The sequence below is a fragment of the Perognathus longimembris genome, chromosome 22 (assembly GCF_023159225.1).
Source record: "Perognathus longimembris pacificus isolate PPM17 chromosome 22, ASM2315922v1, whole genome shotgun sequence".
Lineage (NCBI taxonomy): Eukaryota > Metazoa > Chordata > Mammalia > Rodentia > Heteromyidae > Perognathus > Perognathus longimembris.
Window position 1 is genome coordinate 29,477,835 of NC_063182.1, and position 27,957 is coordinate 29,505,791.

At 43.7% G+C, this 27,957-nt stretch overlaps 1 protein-coding gene across 1 annotated transcript; it reads left to right on the forward strand.

Annotated features, from left to right (window-relative positions):
* The first annotated feature begins 222 nt into the window (after positions 1-222).
* On the forward strand, positions 223-27,217 carry LOC125339877 (cytochrome b-c1 complex subunit 2, mitochondrial-like). The gene is given in 3 exon segments (XM_048331201.1): positions 223-338; positions 25,934-26,433; positions 26,436-27,217. Coding segments are annotated over 3 exon segments (1,353 nt in total). The 5' UTR covers positions 223-267.
* The last annotated feature ends 740 nt before the right edge of the window (positions 27,218-27,957 follow it).

Here is a 27,957-nt window from a genome sequence, read left to right on the forward strand (position 1 = left end):
TGCATACTAATTCAGTATGTACTCTGCTCAGTCTATAGCACTCTATGTTTATTTGTCTGTTTGTGTACAGTTTTTTTGTACCAATAAGGGAACTTGTACTCAGAGCCATTCTTTCTCTCTCTGCTCTTTTGTTCATGTCTGGAGCTCTACCACTTGAGTCATGCCTCTACTTCCAACTTTTTTGCTGGCTGATTGGAGATAAGAGACTGCAGGCACCATCTTCCTTGCTCCTGGCAGCAGTGACAGTGGGTCACTGCGATTTGAACCATGAAGTTGTTAACCAGAACCGGGTCCTTCTCGAGATTTGATTCCCTCAACGTTGCCCCCAAAGTGAAAGCACTTGAGCCACAGCTCCACTTTTGGCTTTCCGTTGATTAGGTGGAGATGGAAGTCTTCCCAGGCAGGCTTCAAACCCCGATCCTCAGCTCTCAGCCTCCTGAGTAGCTAGGATTACAGGTGGGAGTCACTGGCACCGGGCTCCACACCTCCCAGTACCACCTAAAGCCTATGAACTAAGTGACTAATGTGTGCGTCCTCTGACTCCCGGTAGTCCCAGTTAAGAACTTACACCCCACGTTTGCTGGCCCACGAATCAGAGGAATTGTGCATCACCACAGTGAAAGAGTAGAAGCTGCCAAATGTACATTCTGTGGCATTATATATGCTGGTGAACTAAATGTTTGAGGTTTTCTTTGGAAGGGGGGCCAACAATGAAAAGGAACCCAGGAATTTGGGTAGACAAGGCAAAACCTTTGCCTCTTGAGTGCTGGAAGTAAAATACCCAAGTCACAAGAAGACCACCACGGAGACCACCGAGAGCCAGACGTTCCGAAATGCTAATGCAAGGCTGTATTCAGGCAGGCCACGGCTCGGGCCTCGTCCTACACTCTGACACAGCAGAGGTAAGGAGGAAGGCCCCGAGTTGAAATTTCACAGGGTTTATAAAGGCAAAAATCACAGAGTTACAGTAATCAGGTGTTCGAACAAAAGGATGTGGCAAATCTGAGTGTTTCGGGGCTAGAGACATTCTGGGGTGCTTAGAGTTAACAGGGGGCTTCCTATACAGTTACAGCAATCAGGTGTACAGACAAGAAAATACGGTAAATCTGATTATCTCAGGGCCAGACACATTCCTGGGTGGTCTGGGGCTTATTGGCCAGTTGGGTCCTGATAATCCATTCTGCTAGCTGGGACAATTGTATCACAGGGCCTGCTTATCTCAGGCTACCGTAGTCATCTCCTAGAATGTACAGAAATCTAAGTCAGCTATAGTACAAAGTGGAGCCTGATTTCAAAATAGCTTTATCAAGTAGTTTATGGTTAGCAATTTTAGCACAAACGGTTTAGATTCAGCATAACCAAGTCAGCTACTAGAATTTGGGGGCGGAGTGGGGGGGCTCTGGGTTACTCCTAGGTTGAACAAACAACCAAATTGTTGCTATCTCAAGTTGGGGTCTTTTCTTTGGCTCTGTAGAATTACAGGTATATACCACCATGCCTGCCTATGAGAAAACTGTTTATGTGTCGACATGGGCGTATTTTTGAGTTATCTTAAGCGAAGAAGGCACCCCTGAGCAATTAGTAGTATGCGACTTCATGTGATCGTTTTGTTGATTAGGGTGTTTTGTTTTGTTTTGTTTTTTGTTTTGTTTTGTCAGTCCTAAGGCTTGGACTCAGGGCCTGAGCACTGTCCCTGGCCTCTTTTTGCTCAGGGCTAGCACTGTGCCACTTGAGCCACAGCGCCACTTCTGGCCTTTTCTATATATGTGGTGCTGTGGAATCGAACCCAGGGCTTCATGTATATGAGGCAAGCACTCTTGCCACTAGGCCATAGTCCCTAGGGGTTGTTTTTAGTTAGTTTGTTTTATTTTAAGAATGACTCTTGATGTTCTGATGCATACGAAAAGCTTTTAATTCCTTTACAATAAAAAATACATCTAAAGGAAATAAGACAAAATGTCGTGATCTGACAAAGCTATATGATGGTTTCCCCAGTATTCAGTATTTCATTGTCTTCCGTCATTCAACTATACTCAAATATATCTTATATCTTTCAAATATCAAAGTCAGAAATGCTTACAGATGTCCTGAAAATAAAGACAACCAAGCAAGTTACATATAAAAGCAGGGCATGCAAATACAAATCAAATGCAAATGACAAATACAACTCATAGCTTATATTCATAAATTTTGAAACACATACTATCATTCACATGCGCATATTTTTGGTAAGTTCAGTTCTGTTGATCAAAGATACAATGTAGACAACTCTCCGCAATTATTTTAGATGTTTGGAAATAAACCCCACTCTCCCTGTACCAACTTTCCTGGACTGGGGACTGGACGGACGCCACATGGGCCTGGACACAGGAAGAACACCACCCGAGCCTGGGAGCTAGACAGACGCCACCCGAACTTGGGGGCTGAACAGATGCCAACCGGGCCTGGGGATAGACGCATGCCACCCGGCATTGGGACAGGACAGAAGCAGCCCAGCCTGGGGCCTAGACAGACACAGACAGGCCTGGTGCTGGACGGATGGATGGACGCAGGCGGGCCTGAGGGCTGGAGAGCCCTAGCGTGGCCTGAGGAGAGCAGCAGAGTAAAGCAACACCGCCAACAGGAAGGAGCAGCAGATGGCGGAACCAAGCCATCCTGAGCACAGGAACTGAGAACCACACTGGCCGGCGGAGGAGCAGCGTGTAGAGCATCACCACACCAGCGGAGAAGCAACACGTAGAGCATCACCACACCAGCAGAGAAGCGGCACGTAGAGTATCACCACACCAGCGGAGAAGCGGCACGCAGAGCATCACCACACCAGCAGAGAAGCAGCGGGTGCAGCATCACCACACCGGTGGAGGAGCAACACGGAGAACATCATAACACCAGCGGAGGAGAAGCTGGCAGAGCATCACCACACCAGCGGAGAAGCAACACGTAGAGCATCACCACACCAGCGGAGAAGCAACACGTAGAGCATCACCACACCAGCGGAGAAGCAACACGTAGAGCATCACCACACCAGCCGAGAAACAACACGTAGAGCATCACCACACCAGCGGAGAAGCTACACGTAGAGCATCACCACAGTGGAGAAGCAACACGTAGACCATCACCAGACCAGCAGAGAAGCAACACGTAGAGCATCACCACACCAGCGGAGAAGCAACACGTAGAGCATCACCACACCAGCGGAGAAACAACACGTAGAGCATCACCACACCAGCGGAGAAGCTACACGTAGAGCATCACCACAGTGGAAAAGCAACACGTAGACCATCACCAGACCAGCAGAGAAGCAACACGTAGGGCATCATAACACCAGCGGAGGAGAAGCACGTAGAGCATCACCACACCAGCGGAGAATCGGCACGTAGAGCATCACCACACCAGCGGAGGAGCAGCAGTAGAGCATCACCACAACAGCGGAGAAGCGGCACGTAGAGTATCACCACACCAGCGGAGGAGCAGCGGTAGAGCATCACCACACCAGCGGAGAAGCGGCACGTAGAGTATCACCACAACAGCGGAGGAGCAGCGGTAGATCATCACCACACCAGCAGAGAAGCAGTGGGTGCAGCATCACCACACCGGTGGAGGAGCTGGGGTACAACATCACCACACCGGTGGAGGAAGAGCGGGTAAAGCATCACCACAACAGCAGAGGAGCAGCACGAAGAGCATCACCACGCCAGCGGAGAAGCCGCACGTAGAGCATCACCACACCAGCAGAGAAGCAGCGGGTGCAGCATCACCACACCAGGGGAGGAGCAGCACGTAGAGTATCACCACACCAGCAGAGAAGCAGCACGTAGAGCATCACCATACCAGCAGAGTAGAAGCAAGTAGAGCATCACCAAGCCAGCAGAGAAGCGGTGGGTACAGGATCACCACACCAGCGGGGAAGCAGCACATAGAAAACTAAAACACATGCAGAGAAGCCGCACGTAGAGCATCACCACACCAGTGGAGAAGCTGCACGTAGAGCATCACCACACCAGCGGAGGAGCTGCATGGAGAACATCATAACACCAGCGGAGGAGAAGCACGTAGAGCATCACCACATCAGCAGAGAAGCGGCACGTAGAGCATCACCACACCAGCGGAGAAGCGACAAGTAGAGCATCACCAAACCAGCGGAGAAGCAGCACATAGAGCATCAACACACCAGCGGAGAAGCGTACGTAGAGAATCACCACAACAGCGGAGGAGCAGCACATAGAGCATCAACACACCAGCGTAGGAGAAGCATGTAGAGCATCACCACAACAGCAGAGGAGCAGCGGGTACAGCATCACCACACCTGCGGAGGGGCAGGAAGTACAGCATCACCACAACAGCAGAGGAGCAGCGGGTACAGAATCACCACACCTGGGAGGAACAGCGCAAACAGCAGGGTGGAGAGCATCACTAAGCCACTGGTGAAGAGCACCTGGCCCGCGGAGAGGAGCAGATCCCCCTCCTTGCAATAAAGCTTCCCTTTTCTTTGCCACACCTGGATGTCTGCCTGGTTTCTGGCCTTGTCTAGACTCGTCTAACAGTCAGGACATCAGGGTGAAGTTTGCACGGTACCATATAGTGTGGAATCCAATGGGAGAAGTTCATCTTGAATGGTGAAAGGCTTGTTTGAAATTGACAACTGACAGGGGAGGCTCCTTCTGATAGCAACAGGGCCTGGTTGTGATTTTGCTCTCAAGAATTCTCCATCTCACTACTTTGGTCAGGAATTTTTTCTTTATCTTCTCTGCCTCATGCATACACTAAAGCAGGGCACCAATGGCTCACACCTGGAATCCTAGCTACTCAGGAGGCTGAGATCTGAGGATCGAGGTTCAAAGCCAGACTGGGCAGGAAAGTTTAGGACACTCTTAATTCAATTCACCACCAAAAAGTTAGTTTGACATTAGGATTTAAAACTAGAAAAGAAAATCCCTAACATTATCACTAATCTCAGATTTAAAGATAAAGACACAAAAAATCCCAAATGCCAAACAAGCATCATCATCAAATACCCAAATATTCTGCCATGAAGTAAAAGAATTATTTTCAAAACTCAAATTTTATTTACAATGGTTTTAATTGCTTAAGCATTAAGTATTTTAAAAGAAATGTATATGCATCTTGTTGGGGTGTGTGTGTGTGTGTGTGTGTGTGTGTGTGTGTGTGTGTTGGTCCTTGTGAAGTTTGGAAAAAGAAAGGGAAGGAAGGAAGGAAAAGAGGGAACAGAGGAAGGGAGAAAGGGAGGGAGGAAGGGGGCAGAGGGAGGGAAAGAGGGAGGGAGGGAGGGAAAGAGGGAGGGAGGGAGGGAGGGAGGAAGGGAGGGAGGGAGGGAACACTGGGAAGGAAGGAGGGAAGGCAGGCAGGCAAAATCAACCATCAAACTGCCTGCCCAAGCTGTTGAACCAATCAATGGCTTTAAGCAAGTTACTTTTCTGGGCTTCAGCACCCTCCTCTTCAATAGAGGAAAAATGGGCTGGGGATATGGCCTAGTGGCAAGAGAGCTTGCCTCGTATACATGAGGCCCTGGGTTCAATTCCCCAGCACCACATATACAGAAAACGGCCAGAAGTGGCGCTGTGGCTCAAGTGGCAGAGTGCTAGCCTTGAGCAAAAGGAAGCCAGGGACAGTGCTCAGGCCCTGAGTTCAAGGCCCAGGACTGGCCAAAAAAAAAAAAAAACACAATCAATAGAGGAAAAATAATGGTCTACTTAAGGTATGTGTGAAGATCAATGGCCCACATACAAAGCTAGAAGCTCCTCAGATACAGAAAAGCTTTAAGTAGATCTGTGACATGAGTCACAACCTAGGAACAATTTTCTTCCCCGTTTAAGTTACTAAATTCAGCACTGCAGGGTGCATGTGTGTAAGTAGCTCAAGACACACAGACAGAGAGAACGTGAAAGTCTACCTGGCGACCATGTTTCTCAATATCCCTGATCCTATTAAGACGATCCTCAAATTTCAACTGAAGCAAATGTTTGAGGAGCGCAAAGTCCACCTGGAAGGATGTAATCATCTAAAAATGAAAAGCAAAAACAGGGCCAGGCTGGGAAAGGGGAACCCGGCGATCGGCAGACAGGCTGCCAGGAGCGCAGAATCCATATAGCGGGAGACCCCACGGACACAAGGCAGGGTGCAGACCAAGACACACACCGGCAGCGACCAGAAGTTCGGGTCCACACCGGGTTCGGACAAGGGAACCCAGCGCGGCAGAAAGAGGGAACGGGGGAAGCCACCACGACACTTCGCCAACCCCTGAAGGGCCAACGGCTGCGCGGGACACACACACAAAGCAGCAAAAGTGAGTCCCCCATAATCCCTTCCCCCAACGGGAGACCCAATCCTGAAAAGAAGCGAGATCTCCCTCCCCCTCCCCACTCCCGAGGGAACAAAGAACCCCCAAATCAGGCGGGAAGCTCCCATCAGGCGCTGGGAAGCCAGTCTAGCAGGGGAAGGGCGGAACGGCCCCAAGGCCCCACAGGTTCCTGAACTGGCAGAACTGGCCCCGCTCCCTTCCCAACAGGGGCCGGGGGACGGCCGGCAGGGCAAGCCCCACCCGAGGCGCCTGGACCTCGCAGAGTCTTACAACTAAAATCACAGGCGCTGGTGGGCAATACCAGCCCAGCAGGGTCACCTGAGCCTGATCACGTCCCCCCTCGCACCGGAGGCAAGGTCTGAGGGTGCCAAGCCACACCTGGACAGTCGATCCCACTGGGCCCCACACATACCGCCCCCCCCCCAACGGACCCGCGGGAGGGCGCAAGCACAACCCAACAACCCAGGACTCGCTCTGGGAGGCATATCCCGCTAAAGTGCCTGTTGTAGTGGACAACAGTGCACAGGAGGGCGGGGACCCTGGCGACAGTGCCCACTCTGGTAGGCGTACCTTGCACTGGTGGGCGGGGCCACAGCGGCAGCACCTGCTGCCGCAGATACGCCTATACAGGAGGGAGAAAAGAGCTACAAATCAAACCTGAGAAACCACCCAGGTTTCCCGATGCGCAAATCACAAAGAAACATAATTCAGTTCATCAAAGGACAAGCCAACTCGCCAGCTCCAAAAAGCAGCACGACTGAAGAGGAGATGGAGACTAAAAAAGCAAACGAGGCCATGTTAACAGGAATGATCGAAAGCGTCAGAAACGAAATCAGAAAACAATTCCAGGAGTTTAGAGCGGAAATCTGGAAGGACACCCAGGAAGCCAAGAAAGAAATGGAAGCAAAAATGGATACAGTGCAAGCCTCGTTTAAAGAAATGGAAGCAAAAATGGATACAATGCAAGCCGCCTTTAAAGAAAATCTCCACACCCTGAGAATTGAAATGCATGAAACAATAGATTTAAAATACAACTCTTTAAAGGAAGAAATTTCCACGATCAGAGCTGATATGACAACCATGAATAGCTCTCTGACATCCATAAACTCCGCAATTGAAACCATAACACAAAGAGTGGACCATATAGAATCCAGAATCTCTCGCCTGGACGATGAAGCAGCTGACAACAACCAGACAATGACCACACTCCAAGAAAAGGTGAAGCTTCAGGGAAGATTAATCCAGGAACTAATGGACAAAGACAAGAGATATAATCTGCGCATAATTGGAATAGAAGAAGGAGCTGAATATCAGAATAGAGGGCTCAATCATGTTCTCAATAAAGTTATTGCAGAAAACTTCCCCAATCTCACAGGGGACCCCATCCAGGTAACCGAAGCCTATAGGACACCTGGCAGGCCAGACCCCAGGAAAACCACCCCAAGGCACATAATATTCAAGACTACAGACCTCAAGATTAAAGAGCAAATTCTGAATTCAGCCAAAGCGAAGAAGGAAACTTTTTTCAATGGGAAGAGGATTCGAATAACATCCGACTTATCCACACAAACTTACCAAGCTCAAAGTGAGTGGAAGAACACCATCCAAGTACTCCAGAATAACAATTTGCAACCTCGGATCAAATATCCAGCGAAATTGGAGTTCACATTCGAAGGGAGAACCAGATCTTTCCACACCAAAGAGGAGCTAAAGGAGTATGTGAATAAAAAACCAGCCCTACAGCGAATATTAAGAGGGGAACCCCACCCAACAGAGATCGTAAAAGACACACAGACAGAATCAGAAAGAAACTTCAATAGCCAAAGTCCAGCAGAAAGACCAGCTCACTAAACAAAGAAGAAAAGAAAAAAAGAGGAAAAAACAGCCCAACAAGAAAATGGAAGGAGAAAAAACACCCTTATCCTTGATCTCTTTAAATATAAATGGCTTAAACTCCCTGATTAAGAGGAGCAGACTGGCAGAATGGATTCGCAAACAAAAAGTTGACATCTGCTGTCTACAAGAGACCCACCTTACAGCAAGGGACAAAAACAGGCTTCGAATGAAAGGATGGAGCAAGATCTACCAAGCAAATGCACCCACCAAAACGGCAGGTGTAGCCATTCTGATCTCAGACAAGCTGGACTTCTCTTTAAAGTCCACTCAAAAAGACAAAGAAGGACACTACATATTAATACAAGGAAAAATCCAGAATCAAGACATCACGGTGATAAATGTATACTCACCGAACAAAAGAGGCCCGACATACGTCAAGCAAATTCTCACAGAATTACAGAGCAAGATAGATGCAAACACAATCATAGTGGGTGACTTTAATACTCCTCTCTCTCCACGAGACAGATCCAACACTCAGAGGATTAGTAAGGGAGCTGAGGACCTAAATAACACCATTTCCCAAATGGATCTAACAGACCTATATAGAACCTTTCACCCTACAGAAACCCAATACACCTTCTTTTCAGCAGCCCATGGTTCATATTCCAAAATAGACCACGTCATAGCCCACACAAAGAACCTCAGCAAATACAAAAGTATTGACGTCATCCCATGTATTATATCTGATCACAGTGGATTAAAGGGAACCCTCAACAACAAAGGAAACCACAGACACTATACACACTCTTGGAGGCTAAACCCCATGCTGCTATCCAACACTTGGGCCACAGACCAAATGAAAGATGAAATCAACGAATTCATAAGCCACAATGACAAAGAAAACACATCACAAAGAAACCTATGGGACACAGCTAAGGCAGTACTGAGGGGCAAGATCATTGCACTCAGCACCCACATTAAAAGAATGGAAGCAGCGCAGGTGAATACCCTCACGATGAAACTAAAACAACTGGAGAAACAAGAAATGACAGAATCTAAAACGACTAGGAGGGGAGAGATCACAAAGATTAAAGAAGAGATAAATCTGATTGAAAATAGAAAGACCATTCAACAAATAAATAAGAATAAAAGCTGGTTCTTTGAGAAAATAAACAAAATTGACAGACCCCTTGCAAGACTCACAAAAAAAAGAAGAGAAGAGACTCATATACGTAAAATCAGGGACTCCACTGGAAAAATTACAACAAGTACACACGATATTCAAACAATCATAAGGAGCTATTTCCAAAACCTCTACTCAGCAAAAAACAATAATTTTACAGAAATGGATCAATTCTTAGAGAAGTACAAACTGCCCAAACTGAACCAAGAAGAAATAAATCAACTAAATAAACCAATAACTTACGGTGAGATACAGGAGGTAATCAAGAACCTCCCTACTAAGAAAAGCCCAGGCCCAGATGGATTCACCAACGAATTCTACAAAACCTTTAGTGAGGAGCTAATACCAATACTCCTCAAACTCTTCCGCGAAATAGAAACAGAGGGAGAAATCCCAAACTCATTCTACGAAGCTAATATCATACTCATTCCCAAACCAGGCAAAGACCCAACCAAAAAAGAGAACTACAGACCAATATCACTAATGAACACAGATGCAAAGCTCCTCAATAAAATATTAGCTAACAGGATCCAGAAACTGACCAAGAAAATCATACATCATGACCAAGTAGGCTTCATCCCTCAGTCACAAGGATGGTTCAACATCCGTAAATCAATCAACATAATTCACCACATAAACAGATCTAAAATTAAGAATTACATTGTTATCTCAGTCGATGCCCAAAAAGCCTTTGACAAAATACAACATCCATACCTATTAAAAGCTTTGGAGAGAACAGGAATAGATGGAACATTCCTCAAAACAATAAAAGCCATATACAACAGACCAACTGGAATATCATATTAAATGGAGAGAAACTTAAATCATTCCCCCTAAACTCAGGAACAAAACAAGGATGCCCACTCTCCCCACTTCTGTTCAACATAGTGCTGGAATCCCTAGCCATAGCAATAAGGCAAGAGGAGGACATCAAAGGGATCCACATCGGCAAGGAAGAAATCAAGTTATCCCTATTCGCAGACGACATGATCTTATATCTGAAGGACCCAAAAAACTCAGTCCCCAAACTCCTACACCTAATAAACCAATTTGGCAAAGTAGCAGGATACAAAATCAATCCACAAAAGTCAGCAGCTTTTCTGTACACCAGCAATAGACAAACAGAAAAGGAAATCATGGAAACAATTCCATTTACAGTAGCCAAAAAAAGAATAAAGTACCTAGGGATCAACTTAACCAAGGATGTGATGGACCTATTCAATGAAAACTACAAAAATCTAATAAGGGAAATCAAAGAAGACACAAGGAGATGGAAAGACCTCCCATGCTCATGGGTAGGCAGAATCAATATAGTGAAAATGGCCATATTGCCCAAATTGTTATACAAATTCAATGCAATACCTATCAAAATCCCAGCCACATTCCTCACTGAAATAGAGAAACCAATCCATAAATTCATATGGAACAGCAAAAAACCTAGAATAGCCAAAGCAATTCTAGGCAAAAAAAATAGTGCAGGAGGTATCACCATACCAGACTTCAAGCTCTACTACAAGGCCATCATAACAAAAACAGCATGGTATTGGTATAAAAACAGATCGGAAGACCAGTGGATTAGAATTGAAGACCCAGAAATAAAACCGCACTCTTACAGCCAACTGATATTCGACAAAGGAGCTAAAGACATACAATGGAATAAACATAGCCTCTTCAACTACTGGTGCTGGGAGAACTGGGCAGCCATATGCAGAAAACTCAAAGTAGACCCAAGCCTATCACCATGCACCAAGATCAACTCAAAATGGATCAAGGACCTCAATATCAGACCTGAATCCTTGAAACTACTGAAGGACAGAGTAGGAAAGACACTCGAACTTATAGGCACAGGAAGGAACTTCCTGAATAGAGTCCCAGGGGCACAACAAATAGGGGAAAGACTCAACAAATGGGACTACTACAAATTAAAAAGTTTCTGCACAGCTAAGGTCATAGCCACCAAAATAGAAAGACAGCCAACGATATGGGAAAGGATATTTACCAGCACAGCAACAGACAAAGGCCTGATATCTGTCATCTACAGAGAACTCAAAAAACTAAGGCCCTCCAAGCCCAATAAACCTATTAGGAAATGGGCAAAAGAGCTAAAGAGAGACTTCACAAGAGAAGATATAAAAATGGCAAAGAAACACATGAGGAAATGCTCAACATCCCTGCTAGTAAAGGAAATGCAAATAAAAACAACCCTGAGATACCACCTCACCCCAGTTAGAATGGCCTATACTCTGAACTCAGGAAATAACAAATGCTGGAGGGGCTGTGGGGAAAGAGGAACCCTTCTCCATTGTTGGTGGGAGTGCAAATTAGTACAACCACTTTGGAGAACAGTATGGAGGTTTCTCAAAAAGCTCAATATAGACCTACCCTATGACCCAGCCATACCACTCCTAGGCATCTATCCTAAACAGCAAAACCCAAGATATCAAAAAGAAATTGTACTTCCATGTTTATCGCGGCACAATTCACAATAGCCAAAATATGGAAACAACCCAGATGGCCCTCCACAGACGAATGGATCCAAAAAATATGGTACTTATACACAATGGAATACTACATATCGATTAGGAATGGTGAAATATTGTTATTCGCAGGGAAATGATCAGAACTCGAACAAATAATGTTGAGTGAGACAAGCCTAGAACACAGAAAACAAAGGGGCATGATCTCCCTGATATATGACTGTTAACAAAGGGAGACGGAGAGACAGTAGAGACCAAGTCTGTGAACACTGTATATGTGCTTGATACATTGCATATTGCATATGGGTCTACCTGACCTAGACAAGGGATGGAAAAACAGGTTGTAAGATATCACAAGAAATGTACACACGGCCCTACTATGTAACTTCACCCTCTTTGCACAACACCTTGTAAAAAAATTTATGTTCAATTAATAATAAAAAATATATATGTTAAAAAATAAAATAAAATAAAATAAAATAAAAATGAAAAGCATACGTTATTGTAAATGCATAGTCCAGCGACTTCACTGCTCTTGAGCGTATGGCCTTGTATCTGACTAGAATCTGGTTGGGCTTTCCAAAATTCCTCTCAGATGCCATGTACTTAGGAAATTTCAATTATTCTATCTTTTGGTGTCGATCTGGGCTTTCAGAAAGAGAGTTAATATATAGGGCTGGGGATATAGCCTAGTGGCAAGAGTGCCTGCCTCGGATACACGAGGCCCTAGGTTCGATTCCCCAGCACCACATATACAGAAAAAACGGCCAGAAGCGGCGCTGTGGCTCACGTGGCAGAGTGCTGGCCTTGAGCGGGAAGAAGCCAGGGACAGTGCTCAGGCCCTGAGTCCAAGGCCCAGGACTGGCAAAAAAAAAAAAAAATATATATATATATATATATATATATATATATATATATATATATGTATATATATATATATATATATTAAAAAATAAAATAAAATAAAATAAAAATGAAAAGCATACGTTATTGTAAATGCATAGTCCAGCGACCTCCCTGCTCTTGAGCGTATGGCCTTGAATCTCAATAGAATCTGGTTGGGCTTTCCAAAATTCCTCTCAGATGCCATGTACTTAGGAAATTTCAATTATTCTATCTTTTGGTGTTGATCTGGGCTTTCAGAAAGAGAGTTAATTTGCAAAATAAGGCATACGATGGCTTGGATAGGTTTCATTCCCTCCATAGCTGATGGTGACGTTTAGTCCCTGTGGGGTGAGAGGCATGGACAAGATGCAGGTATTGCGTTTGTGATGTTCAGGAGTCAACATTAGATCATTGGGAGAGGTAGAAGGAGGGAAGGCAGAAAGAGAAAGACAGAGACAGAGACAGACAGACAGACAGACCGACAGAGAGAGTACTAGTTAGTGCCTGCAAACCGTGTCTTAAAGAAGGTTCTCCAAAGCTGACACCCACCCCCTCTCTCAGCCTAAGTTTTATTGTAGGAAAATACATCCGCACTTGAGCCACAGCTCCACTTTTGGCTTTCTGTTGATTAGGAGGAGATGGAAGTCTTCCCAGGCTGGCTTCAAACCCCGATCCTCAGCTCTCAGCCTCCTGAGTAGCTAGGATTACAGGTGGGAGCCACTGACACCGGGCTCCACACCTCCCAATACCACCTAAAGCCTATGGACCAAACCTCCATCATTTGGGTATACCAAGTTCCAAAGCCCTAAAGCTCTAAAACTTTGTTGGAACCTGTCTTTATAAAAGAAGATAGTAAATTGGCAAGTATGTTGGGAAAAAACCTGAATGGAGTGAAAGGCAAGCAGTGGAAGCAGGGGCAGGGGTCTTGGCAGCATCTTTCTAAGTGACTAATGTGTGCGTCCTCTGACTCCCAGAAGTGCCAGTTAAGAACTTACACCCCACGTTTGCTGGCCCACGAATCAGAGGAATTGTGCATCACCACAGTGAAACATTAGAAGCTGCCAAATGTACATTTTGTGACATTATATATGCTGGTGAACTAAATGTTTGAGGTTTTCTTTGGAAGGGGGGCCGACAATGAAAAGGAACCCAGGGATTTGGGTGGACAAGGCAAAACCTTTGCCTCTTGAGTGCTGGAAGTGAAATACCCAAGTCACAAGAAGACCACCATGGAGACCACCGAGAGCCAGACGTTCCGAATGCAAAAGCAAGGCTGTATTCAGGCAGGCCACGGCTCGGGCCTCGTCCTACACTCCGACACAGCAGAGGTAAGGAGGAAGGCCCCGAGTTGAAATTTCACAGGGTTTATAAAGGCAAAAATCAGAGTTACAGTAATCAGGTGTTCGAACAAAAGGATGTGGCTAATCTGAGTGTGTCGGGGCTAGAGACATTCTGGGGTGGTTAGAGTTAACCGGGGGCTTCCTGTACAGTTACAGCAATCAGGTGTCCAGACCAGAGGATACAGTAAATCTGATTGTCTCAGGCTAGACACATTCCTGGGTGGTCTGGGTCTTTATGATAAAAAATAAATCTAGGGAGATTGGAGGAAGACAGCAGAGGAGCTGCAGTGCACTAGCTCAGCTCCCTCCAGCATCGCAGTTTTTTCATCCCATAGAAACTTTATTACTAGAAACACAACCAGAGTGAGTTGTAACAGTGAAGGGATTCTGGCCAGGAAGGAAAAATCGACTTTGCTCATCTGAAAACACAGACTCGAGCTCTGGGCGGTATCTCACTTCCATGCCAGTGCCAGGGCCGGCACAGCGCCCGGCACAGAAACCCGCACTCCACGCAGGTTAAGCACACAGCGGAGACCAGGCAATGGCTGACACGGACGACCTGAAATCGCAGAGAAAGCGTGAGTACCACACGAATGATATTCCCACTCGCGCCCACAGAGCAGCTTCTGCAAGGCAGCTCCTCCCCCACTGGCAGAGCAAAGCGCCATCTTTGCCACTGGCATAGGGTCAGACCAGATTGGAACTAAAGCGGGCCTGGGAACAGCGAGGTCATAGTAGCCATCTTTGAAAAGGGCAAGAGGGACGGAACAGTGAGAGGCAGCTCCGCCCAGAAGAACACCCCCTGCCCAGGCGGGAGGGGGGTCCTGGGCCATGGCTGATCCAGAGGCACCCCGCCCTGCTCAGTCCACAGCCGATTCAAAGGCAGGCTGTAAAAGCCAAGGCCCTGCAGCAGACAGAGAGTAAACTGATATCTGCCAAACCCAGACAATCAGCAATATAGACTGCAGACCATCACAAGGAAACCAGAGAGTGGGGAAAGACCACCCAAATAAGGACGACTCCATTTCTTTTTCTTTTTCTTTTCCTCAATTTTTAAACTTTAAAAAAATTTTTTTTTTTCAATTCGGAAACGTCATCTTTTTTTTTTCATGTTTCCTATTATTACCTGTTGGTTTTATCAAGTTTTTTTTTTCTTTTTTGTTTCTTTGGGTTGTTCCTTTTTTGATTTTTTTCCTTTTTATTTTCTTTAATAATTTTTCTCTGTTGTGTGCATCTCTCTCCCACTATTTTTACTTTATTTCTCTCTTTGCGCTGTCTTTCTATAAAAATTACTTTCCTATGAAGAACACCTCCACTATTTTCTGCTAACTCTCCATTATCTATCATTTCAACCCTGTTCTCTCTACTGATTCTACTCTTCTCCACATTTCCATATCACTGAAACTAAACCAAAATCACCACCTCCCCTCCCCAATACATTTTACTCTATTCTCTTTACTACCTCCAACTTACCCTCCTGACTTACTGCCTGGACCTCCAGTCTCCAATGACTCCTGGTTATTGGATAGAGGGTATCCCAGCTTAATGCGAGTGAATAAAAGGGGTTCATAGAGAAAGCCAGTCCTAAAAGAACTTAATATAAAAACAAGAATTGCTTATAGGGTTGTAACAGTAAATAATTAACTACTGAATACAGGGCCCAAGATCAGTTGTTATATTGAAATTGTATTCTTTAGGAACACCAAATCTAATTTTATAGACAGGTATACAGGGTATCTGTACATAATTGTGAACTTGTAAGATTTACACAACAGAGCTTGGTAAGGGCTGCTTTGGGTCTTAAACAGTGCTCAAAGGGGCTGGTAGACTGACATCCCCAATTCAAATGGGTAGAAGAAACCCAAGAAAGATGGCAAACAATGAAGTCTTATCCCCCACTCAAAACAAGCAGGAAGCAGAGCAGTCAATCAAAGACATAGAAGAGAACCCCCAAAAAGCTCTACAAAGTCTACTGATAAACATGATAAAAATCAATAGAAATCTAGTCCAATCAACAAAACAGATCGCTACAGGAGATTCAAGACACGATCAGGAAGCCCAATTTAAGGATAACAGGTATTGAGGAAAACTTGGAGAAAGAGGTTAATGGGATAGGCAACCTATTTAACAGAATATTAGCTGAGAACTTCCCAAATATCCAGAAGGAACGGCCTATACAGATATGAGAAGCATTTAGAACCCCAAACCGACCAGACCAGAATAGGACATCCCACCGACACATCGTGATCAAAACAGGTTCAGTAGAGTGAAAGGCAAAAAATACTCAAAGCTGTTAGGGCAAAGAAAACAATCACATATAAAGGAAAAGCAATCAGAATTACCCCAGACTTCTCAACAGAGACCATGAAAGCAAGGAGAGCCTGGAATGAAGTATACCAAACACTAAATAAAAATAACTACCAACCAACAATTCTGTACCCAGACAAACTCTCATTCATAGCCGAAGGTCAAATAAAAGTCTTCCACAATAAGGAAAAACTGAAACAATATATCTCCACCAAACCAGCTTTACAGAAAGTCTTCAAAGATGTACTATACAAGGATAATAATCAAGATCCCAATACAGACAGACAAAGGAACCCTAATTAGTAAACATCACATCAAGAAATGGGAAGACACAGCTTTAAACAAGACAGTGATAATGAAAGGAACAAACGATCATCTTTCAATCCTAACTCTCAACATTAATGGACTTAATTCTCCAATCAAATGACATAGGCTCATAAGTTGGATCAAAAATCAAGATCCATCTTTCTGCTGCCTCCAAGAGACACATCTATCCAGCAAAAGTGAACATCTTCTAAAAGTGAAAGGCTGGAAACAAATCTATCAAGCAAGTGGCCCCCATAAGCAGGCTGGAGTTGCAATCCTAGTATCAGACAAAATTGACTTCAAATTCAAAAAGGTAAGAAGGGACAAAGAAGGTTACTACATACTAGTAAAGGGATCTCTCCTACAGGAAGATACAACCATTCTAAATATCTACACACCAAAAGCAGGAGCACCCAACTTCATCAAACAAACACTACAGACTCTAAAAACACTCATAGACCCAAACTCATTGATAGTTGGCGACTTTCTAACACTCCACTATCACCTCTGGATAGATCAACACGCCAAAAACTGAACAAAGAAACCACAGAACTAAACAATTGCATAGACCAACTAGACTTAATCGACATCTACAGAATATTCCACCCAGCAAGGACAGAATACACATTCTTTTCGGCAGCACATGGAACATTCTCCAAAATAGATCACATCTTAGGGCACAAAGAAAATCTGTACAAATTCAGAAGTATCAAAACCATTCCCTGCCTTCTCTCAGACCACAATGGAATAAAATTAGAGCTCAACTCAATCAGCCACCACAGAAATTGCTACAATTCATGGAGACTAAACAACACACTGCTGACCCATCAGAGGGTCATTGAAGAAATTAAAATAGAAATTCAAATGTTTATGGAATTTAACCAAGTTGAGAACACAAAGTACAAGCTCTTTTGGGACACAGCAAAGGCAGTACTCAGAGGAAAATTTATATCTCTGAGTGCATACATCAACAAACTGGAGAAACAGCAACTCAATAATTTAAGGAAGCACCTTAATTTCCTTGAGAGAGAACAAAAGCCAAACCCCAAATCAATAGTCCGAAGCAAATAATTAAAATCAAATCAGAATTAAATCAATTAGAGGCGAAAAAAAACATCGAAAGAATCAACAAAACAAAGAGTTGGTTCTTTGAAAAAGTTCAACAAGATAGACAGACCCCTGGCAAACCTGACCAAAAAACAAAGGCAGCACACTCAAATAAACAAGATAAGAGATAAAACAGGTAACATCACCAGAGAAATAACCGAAATTCAGAAAATAATAAGGGACTGTTTTGCAAGCCTTTATGCCAACAAATTCAAGAACTTGGAAGAAGAAATGGATGATTTCCTAGAAAAAATTCATATCCCCAAACTGAACCATGAAGATTTAAACCTTCTAAACAGACCCATATCCAGTATTGAAATAGAAACGGCATTAAATGATCTCCCATCCAAGAAAAGCCCAGGTCCAGACAGATTCACTGCAGAATTCTACAAGACCTTCAAAACAGAACTCACACCAATATTTCTCAAACTCTTCAATGAAATTGAAAGAGAACGTTGACTTCCAGACTCATTCTATGTAGCCAGTATAACCCTCATCCCCAAATTAGGCCGGGACTCAACACAGAAAGAGGACTATAGACCGATCTCATTGATGAACATGGACGCAAAAATTCTCAACAAAATTCTGGCCAATCGACTTCAACAGGTCATTAAAAAAATCATACACCACTATCAAACTGGATTCATCCCAGGGATGCAAAGTTGGTTATGAACACATAAGATGATGCTAAGTGACATGAACTCCATGTTATGGAAATGATGGTTATATCACAGTTGTAACTACTTTCAACATCCCATGTGTATCTGTACTTTCTACTATTGATGATGTTTTTGTATCACCCTCTTGTGAGTGTAGCTACACTATCTCTGTAATCTTATCTGAGTGTATTGGAAACCGTGTATAGTGGTATTAGAACTACGAAATTGAAGGGGAATACCAAAATTGAGCGACACAGGGTAAAAAAAAGAGAAACAACTACAAAAGCAATACTTACAAAACTGTGAAAGTGAACTGAACACCTCAGGGGCGGAAAAGGGTAAGGGAAGGGGGAAGGGGTGTATGAGGGACAAGGTAACAAACAGTACAAGAAATGTATCCAATGCCTAACGAATGAAATTGTAACCTCTCTGTACATCAGTTTGATAATAAAAAAAACCCAAAATGTATATGTGTATATGCATATACATGATTACACTTATTATATTTATATATCATCTATGCATATATTACTATATAACTAGTCATACACACATTCACTTTCTTCTGCCTTTCTTTATTAGAGATTATAAAATTGGTTTATTGCAAAAGAAAATTCAAGGATAACCGGTTAAATTCATACCCCCATGCTACCCAGTACAAGCGAGAGGCGTTAGCCACTTTGATGTCAGGAACCGAGACACCCAAGAAGCCTGCGCCGCAGGCCGTTACCGGAAGGCAGAGGGGCCGCGCGGGCCTCCACGCGGGCCTCCACGCGGGCCTCCACGCGGGCCTCCACGCGGGTACAGGAAGCAGGGACAGGGCAGCGCCGGGTTGGGAGCCCGGGCTACGACACTGAGGTATCATCAGGCAAGTGTGACAAGGGCGAGGAGGATGCCGATGCGGGCTGTGCAGGTGATCAGAGACGTTCAAATTTACGAGCAACTGCCTGGAGTGACAGCAAGATGCAAGGCCCGCCTTTAATGAAGAGCTAGAAGTTCATCAAGTTTTCCCCTTGTTCCGGGAGGGCTCCGAAGCCCGCTCCCACCCTCCCGCCTCAGGTAAACCTGAAGCTGAAGCTGATGGAGCAGGTGCACCTGTAGTCCGTGGCTTACTGGTGGATGGAAGTCCTTCTAAGCAGCCTCAATCTCCCAGACCGCCCATACACCCGGCTCTGTATTGCAGGTACAATTTCACTATCGTTCTAAAACCCAATGCCTCTGCACAATGGCCATTTCTTTCCCCAAGATTTAACTCAGCATTGAATCTGACCGCTATTTCTTAATAAAATCCTTAGAGTCAATTCCTATGAAAGATCAACCTACCAATCATCATACATAATACAGGGTTGCATCTTCTGAGTACTCTTTAAGTTCTTAATATGTCTTCCACCCCTCCAAATCAAAGGGCCGAAATACTTAGGATTTTTGTAATTTTTTTTTTAAAAAAGGAAAGAAAAATCTATCTTCCTAAACTGAGGCTTCTGTCAGCTTTAGCCAGGAAAAAGAGATTTTTGTCTGTTCAAACCCTTGAAAATAAGGGCTTCTACTAGCAGCAAGGACCCTTAAATCCCAGATGCAGGTGCCATTATAATGAACAACCAACTATTATCTCATAGCTTCTATTGAAGAGTTAATTCATGCTCACTTAGTTCCTTTAAAAATATTCTTTGGAAACCATTACTATTCCTGTACACATATACTCTAGTTACAGCTCTTTTCATAAAAATAAGACCTAGGCATGTGTAGATCTACTTCTTTGCTAAATTGACCTAGAACGGTATACATGGATGGACCTGACCACTCAGCTGACTTGCAACCCCTGGCATTCCACGCACCCCGCACCCCGCGGAGACCAGGTCTCAGCAGATCAGCCACACTTCAACCCAGGCCTAGCCCTGTTCATTCAACACTGGGAACCAGAGCTGAAGGTTTCCTATGAGCCTGAGGCAAAGGCGAAGGGGAACCCCCAGAGCTCACATTTGTCTGGGTGTCACTTACCCAGCGAGATCCTAGGAAAGCTCCTCATTCACCCCGAGGGGGGAGAAGCCTTTTCTCCTTTGCTCCTCGCCAGTCCGTGGGGGAAGCAGATTCACTAGTCCCCTGTGCAGGTTCCGACAGAAACAACCAGCCATCCACCACAGCCACAGAACGCAACCCCAAACCCCCCACAAGAACATCCCCTGGCCCCGCACTGGAGCGCGTGGCAATCGTGAATACACTGCTGTGGGAACTGTCTCAGGCCTTACGAGCTCCTAAGATCACATCAAGCTCACTACATGACACTAAGGTTTTCTTAAGTAACAATGAAGGATTTTAGAAGAAAAGGGCATCATGTGGTACTGAGGAATTTATAGATACCTATACTCACACTATGTTGATGTTCAACATCTTCTCTACATGTGAATCTCTCCACAGGCTGCCACGGTTATGGTTAGTTCAGAAATAGGGACAACTTTGATTTTTCTGTATAAAGGAAAGTTTGTTTTCAGAGCCGGTTGTGAACAATCACATTCTGTGTAAGCCAGCATGTTTTCTAACGTAGAACTGAAGGTGGACCATGCTCTTTTCAAGAAAAGGCAAGTTGATACACTTGGCAGTTCTTGCTTAGCTGTAGCAGGTGGGTCTAACAGGATTTCCCTAAGAGATATTTCTGTTTCCTTAATTGTATGTTTCTCCTCTACCTAAGTTTAGTGATGAACGTCACTCTCTAAGGACTGTATCTTAATAAAAGTATACCTTTGTTCTCTTTTCTGCAATGCAGAACTGCCTGTGTTCTTATCAATGATTACAGTTTGGGTCAATTTGAAGATAGGTTTCCCTCTATCCTTGGGTTGGGCAGAAGGCTACTTGAATAGTTAATCAGTAAGGCTAACCAGTGACTTTCTTGGTCAGCAGTTTCACATCATTGTAGGAGGTTGCCTAACAACCGTGCTGGGATTCAAGTCCAGGGGTCTGTAGCTGCTTTGCTCATTATGCTAATCACCCGGAAGAATGCTCAGCTGGACTCATGCCAGTCAGTCATCTCAGCACTTGGGGGCCAAGGCAGGAAGACCTTGAGTTGGAGGCCAGTTCCAGCTACATCTCAAGTTCCAAGCCAGCCTTGTCTATACAGTGAAATAACATCTTAAGCATTTTCTTAGATTCTGAATTAGATCTTCCAAGGAGTTATCTACGATTAGCATTCTTTCCTACATACACCATATTTTGGTTAATGGCTTCCCATACATGTGCACATGATCTGGCGTGTGTACTGTACTTATAAATAAAATCAAACTTCCACAAAGTAGAGAAAACGCGTGTCCTTGGTTTCCCTGGGCCTGATTTACTTCACCTCACATAATTTTTTCCAAGTTCATCTATTTCTTTGCAAATGATATAATGGGATTCTTCCTATTAAATGAGTGGGTCAAGGAGGGGATAAGGAGGATAATGTAACCGTAATATTCAATGCACATCTGTGACACTATGAAAACTGAGGAGATGGTTGAGGTTGTTTTCCCTTGATATATGCATGTTCATACATAGAGGAGATATCTCTGGAGTCTAAGCCATACCAAGCCAACACTCAGCCTACGAAGAAGGAGTGTTAATCTTTTACAAACCCTAAATATCCCATAGTTGTGTTCTCTGCTCCTGGTAAAAGGAAATCAAAACAGAATATAGATGAAATAAACAGAGCTGGGACAGTCAGTTTTATTCTGCTTGAGTATTACCTTCATGATTCCCAGCTCCAAATAGTCTCCTGCTGCCAGCCGTGTGTCCTCACTAACTGAACAGGAGTTACCTGCAAGAAGTCGAAAGAACAGACAAAACTGAGGGAAGTCAGCCAAGGCTCCCAGAACCTTTATCTTGGAGTAAGAAAATAATTCTTTCTCTTTGTGGAAAATATTTCTTTGATCTTCTCTCTTAAAATCAGGGGTGATAGGGCCAATTGATCTGACATTCCCTTGAGGAACAAACCTTCTAATTTTCTTTGAAGAACCACTATTGTTACCTAAGAATATCTCATTAAGTTGTATGGTCCCTAGGGAGCAAGAAGACAGTAGGTGACAATAAACAAGGAAGGGAAATGATTTTTGCAATTCATGCTCTTATTAATGAAAATAAAAAAATCTATTAAACACATATTCCAGGTAGGTATTTCCTTAAATTCCAGAGTGGGACAATTCTTTCCCAGAGGCCTTTCATAGCAAATTCTCTGCTGTGAGAAGCAGCCCAAAGTGCACTGGCAGGATTAACCTGCTGCTGTCCTCAAATTCAGAATTTATCTAGTAAAATGACCAAAAAGTAATTTTCTATTTGATTAAAATTATACAAAATACATTTCTTTTTCTCCATTCACTGAAGCAGTTTATGAATACAGTGCATCTTATTCAACATCATCACTTTCAACATTTTCACCCTCCCCTCCAAACGTTCCCTTTCCCTTACTTAATCTCAGGTCATGTATTCTTTTACCTTTTTACAAGGTAGTTAATATGTACAATGCACATTAACCCATGACATCCCTTCAGTATTTTCACGCCCCCTCGACTCACCCTGATATTGCTCAATCCTGTGGTATTTACAATGGATACTGGCCTGCATTTTCCCCTGTTCCCCTTCATTCTATGCCTCACCCCCTTGTCCCTCTCTGCAAGCACGCATTTCCTGGCACTTACTTCGTTGGGCTTGGGCTTAGTCTTTTTAAAGAATTACACTACTTGTGTTCTGCATACAGTCTATTACAATGCAGTAGTTCCATTTGTAACCACTTGCTGTTTACTTGTAGATTTATACTCACATTCTAGCTCCCACAAATGAGGGGAATTGTGCAGTTTGGGGTTCTCTGGGTCTGACTTACTTCACTTAATATAAAATTTTCCAGGTCTTTCCATTTCCTTACCAATGCTACAATATCATTCTTTCAGTTGGATGAGTAGAATTCCATTGTGTATACATACTACATTTTCTTGATCTATTTGTCCATTGATGGGCATCTGGGCTGAATCTGTATTTTGGTTATGGTAAACATTTCTTTTTTTTTTTTTTTTCCTTTTTTTTTTCTCAAATTTTTATTATCAAACTGATGTACAGAGAGGTTACAGTATATGGTAAACATTTCTAATCTCTGTGTTTTAATACTAGATTTCCAATATTCAAGAATAAATTATAGTCTTTGGGTAGCTATATTTAGTAAATTGCATGATAGAGTTGAATTCTTACCATACATTACAGAGTTGAATATTTTTGGGGGGAGGGCAGTCCTGGGGCTTGGACTCAAGGCCTGAGCACTGTCCCTGGCTTCGTTTTTTACTCAAGGCGACCTCTCTGCCATTTGAGCCACGGCGCCACTTCTGACCATTTTCTGTATATGTGGTGCTTGGGGAATTGAACCCAGGGATTCATTTAAGGGAGGCAAGCACTCTTGCCACTAGGCTATATTCCCAGCCCCCAAAGTTGAATATCTTGAAATACCTCTTCATCCAAAACATCAATGCAACGTTAAATTATCATTCCGTTAAATTCTAAATAGTGCTTTCAAATGAAGGGATTATTTTCTTGTCTTTCTTATATAATGATTTCCCCATTAACTATTAAGTATTTTTGCAATGTTTCACCAAAGTGTTCCTAGATTCTTAAGTTGTTCCAACAGGTAAACATTCATCTGATATGTGTGTTTAAATTTTCATTGTATTCCCCCCTAAAATCTTGTAGTAAATCCCCTATTAAAAACTATTCAAGGCTGGGAATATGGCCTAATGGTAAAGTGCTCGCCTCTTATACATGAAGCCCTGGATTCAATTCCTCAGCACCACATATATAGAAAAGGCCAGAAGTGGTGCTGTGGCTCAAGTGGCAGAGTGCTAGCCTTGAGCAAAAAGAAGCCAGGGACAGTGCTCAGGCCCTGAGTTCAAGCCCCAGGACTGGCAGAAACAAAAAACAAAGTTAAATACTATTCAAAAGTTTCACAATGATATGCATGAAAAGTTTGTGCCTGTTGGCCATCTCATTTTCTTTCAATGCAGAACCATGTTGTATATCTTCACTTATATCCAGAGAAACATTTGATTTCATATTCAAATTTGATAAAACTTTAGGTAAGTTTTCCTGGTGTTGAAAATATAAATATCGGGCTGGGGATATAGCCTAGTGGCAAGAGTGCCTGCCTCATATACATGAGGCCCTAGGTTCGATTCCCCAGCACCACATATACAGAAAACGGCCAGAAGCGGCGCTGTGGCTCAAGTGGCAGAGTGCTAGCCTTGAGCGGGAAGAAGCCAGGGACAGTGCTCAGGCCCTGAGTCCAAGGCCCAGGACTGGCCAAAAAAAAAAAAGAAGTAAAAAAAAAAAGAAAATATAAATATCTATAGTTTTGTGGTCAGCATGCTTATTCTCATAACTGCAATCATAGCTTCGAAGTGTCTATGAATTGTATTCTTTTCATTTTAATTATATTCTAAAGATGATGTACAGAGGGATTACAGTTACATATGCAAGGTCATGAGTACATTTCTTGTCCAACATTGTTACCACCTCCCTCAATTTCTCCCGCTTTCCTTCTCCTCTACTCCCCCTCCAGAATTGTAAAGTTCATTTCCAACCTAGAGGTATGTGAGTATGATGTTGCATTGGTTCCCTTTTTCTCATTTGTTTCACCATTTTGTTGTTCCCCTTCCTTCCCCAAATCAGATAAACATATGGACAACATACAGGATACCAAAATCAAAAACAGTGACAACAGGGGATAACACAAAAGGGGAAAAAATGAAAGTAACATATACATTTTCTAATACTACTTTTTGTGAATAAAATGAGAATTGTTTCCTTTCAAATACTTATGGTATGATAAAGGCAATTCATACTCAGATTACTAAGAATAAAGGTTAATCAGACCTTCTTGCACTGAAATAGGAACACCTGTGCCTATATTAAGTGTGTCAATAAAATGTACACTTACCATAAATATCCACCATGCAAAATAAATAATTAAAAACACAGATTCTATTCACTTCATTTCCTCATACCTGATATTTCTTAGAAAACATAAATTAGGCACTTTATATAGGTGTGCATATATGTATACACAATATACATTTTATCTTTTAAAGTGCTAAATTCAAATAAGAACATATTACGAGTTTATTTGAATTCATAGAGACAAAGCTCAGTTTCTTATGAATTTTCATTTGCATACTAATTCAGTATGTACTCTGCTCAATCTATAGCACTCTATGTTGATTTGCTTGTTTGTTTGTGTACAATTTTTTTGTACCAATAAGGGAACTTGTACTCAGAGCCATTCTTTCTCTCTCTGCTCTTTTGTTCATGTCTGGAGCTCTACCACTTGAGTCATGCCTCTACTTCCAACTTTTTTGCTGGCTGATTGGAGATAAGAGACTGCAGGCACCATCTTCCTTGCTCCTGGCAGCAGTGACGGTGGGTCACTGCGATTTGAACCATGAAGTTGTTAACCACAACCGTTCCTTCTCGAGATTTGATTCCCTCAACGTTGCCCCCAAAGTGAAAGCGGCGGCTGGCCCTCCAGGAACACCTCTACAGCCTCAGGACCTGGAGTTCACCAAGTTACCAAATGGTTTGGGGATCGCTTCTCTGGAAAACCATGCTCCTGTCTCAAGAATTGGTTTCTTCATTAAAGCCAGCAGTAGAAATGAGGACTTCAGCAACCTGGGAACCTCACCTTTGCTTCGTCTTGCATCTAATTTGACTACAAAAGGAGCTTCCTCTTTCAAGATAACCCGTGGCATTGAAGCAGTCCGTGGTAAATCACGTGTGGCTGCGACCAGAGAAAACATGGCATTCAGTGGGGAGTGCTTGCGGGATGATATGCAGATTCGAATGGATTTCCTGCTCAATGTCACCACTGCACCTGAGTTCTGTCGTTGGGAAGTAGCTGCTCTTCAGCCTCAGCTAAAGATCAAAAAAGCTGTGGCTTTTCAGAATCCACAGGCTCCTGTCATGGAGAATTTGCATGCTGCTGCTTACAGGAATGCCTTAGCTAATTCCTTGTATTGTCCTATGGGATTGGAAAAGTGACATCAGAGGAGTTGCCTTTCTTTGTTCAGAACCATTTTACAAGTGCAAGAATGGCTTTGATTGGAATTGCTGTGAGCCATCCTATCCTAAAGCAAGTTGCTGAACAATTTCTGAACATGAGAGGTGGGCTTGGCTTGTCTATTCCCAAAGCCAAATACCTTGGAGGTGAAACTGGAGAGCAGAATGGACACAGCCTTGTCCACGCTGCGATTGTAGCAGGAAGTGCGGCCGAAGGCAGTAAGGAAGCAAATGCTTTTGGTGTGCTCCAGCATGTCCTGGGTGCAGGGCCGCATGTCAAGAGGGGCAGCAACAGCACCAGTCTCCTCCACCAGGCCATTGCCAAAGGAAGTCAGCAGCCCTTTGATGTTTCTGCTTCTAATGCCAGTTACTGCGATTCTGGACTCCTTGGAATTTACACTATCACCCAGGCTGCAGCTGCTGGGGATGTCATCAAAACTGCCTACAACCAAGTGAACGCAGTTTCTCAAGGCAAGCGTTCCAGCACAGATGTCCAGACTGCCAAGAGGAAGCTGAAAGTTGTATACCTCATGTCAGTAGAGTCTTCTGAGGGTGCCCTGGATGAAGTTGGGTCTCAGGCTCTCATCGCTGGTTCTTACATGCCACCACCTGCTGTGCTTCAGCAAATTGACTCTGTCACTGATTCGGGTGTCATAAATGCTGCGAAGAAGTTTATTTCTGGCAAGAAGTCAATGGCAGCAAGTGGAAATTTGTGCACTACCCCTTTTCTTGACGAGTTGTGACCCGGAAGCAGTCACTGCAGGGTAGACACTCATTAAGAGAAACTCTTCAGCATCAAAAGTTCCTGACACGAATCTTCTCCTCAGTGAAGTAGAATACCTGAAAGCATATCAGGTCATTAGCTCAATGGCCTAGAGTCAATAAAACTTTCTGCTGAAAAGAAAAAAAAAGAGACTCCAGGACTTTTCTGTCCAGACTGGCTTTGAACTACAATCTTCAGATCTGAGCCTCCTTAGCTCTCAGTTTTATTGTTGTCTTCTATTTTCCTCTATGATCTATGAAAGGTAGGAGTGAACATGCTGTATTATGTGGATTTACTTGTAACTTGACTTTGAATTCATCTTTTATGAGTCCCATTGATAGGATTCAGTACATGAGCACAGACAATGTGATGATGAGCTGTTGTTCTTTGCACAGGAAATGGCTTTGTAAATGGCCAGCCAATGTGGCTTCCAAGGTTTCTTCCAGGCTGCAAGATTCCAGCATGAGCAGCGCACAGATGTAACAGAGCAGCCTCAGCCCTGCCGGGTCTGCGACTCCCTTCACAGAGCTGTGGGTGACTGTGGCTCATTGTTGCTGGCAGCAATAATGATAACTAGGGACAGTTGGTCTAAGAGCAGAATTCCTCTGAGATGCGCAGGTGGTTATCACCCATGGTGATGCCTGAAAATGTTTACATCTGGACAATTCTACTTTAAAATGAACTTGATATCACCTTTCTAATGTCACTGTAATTCCTCCC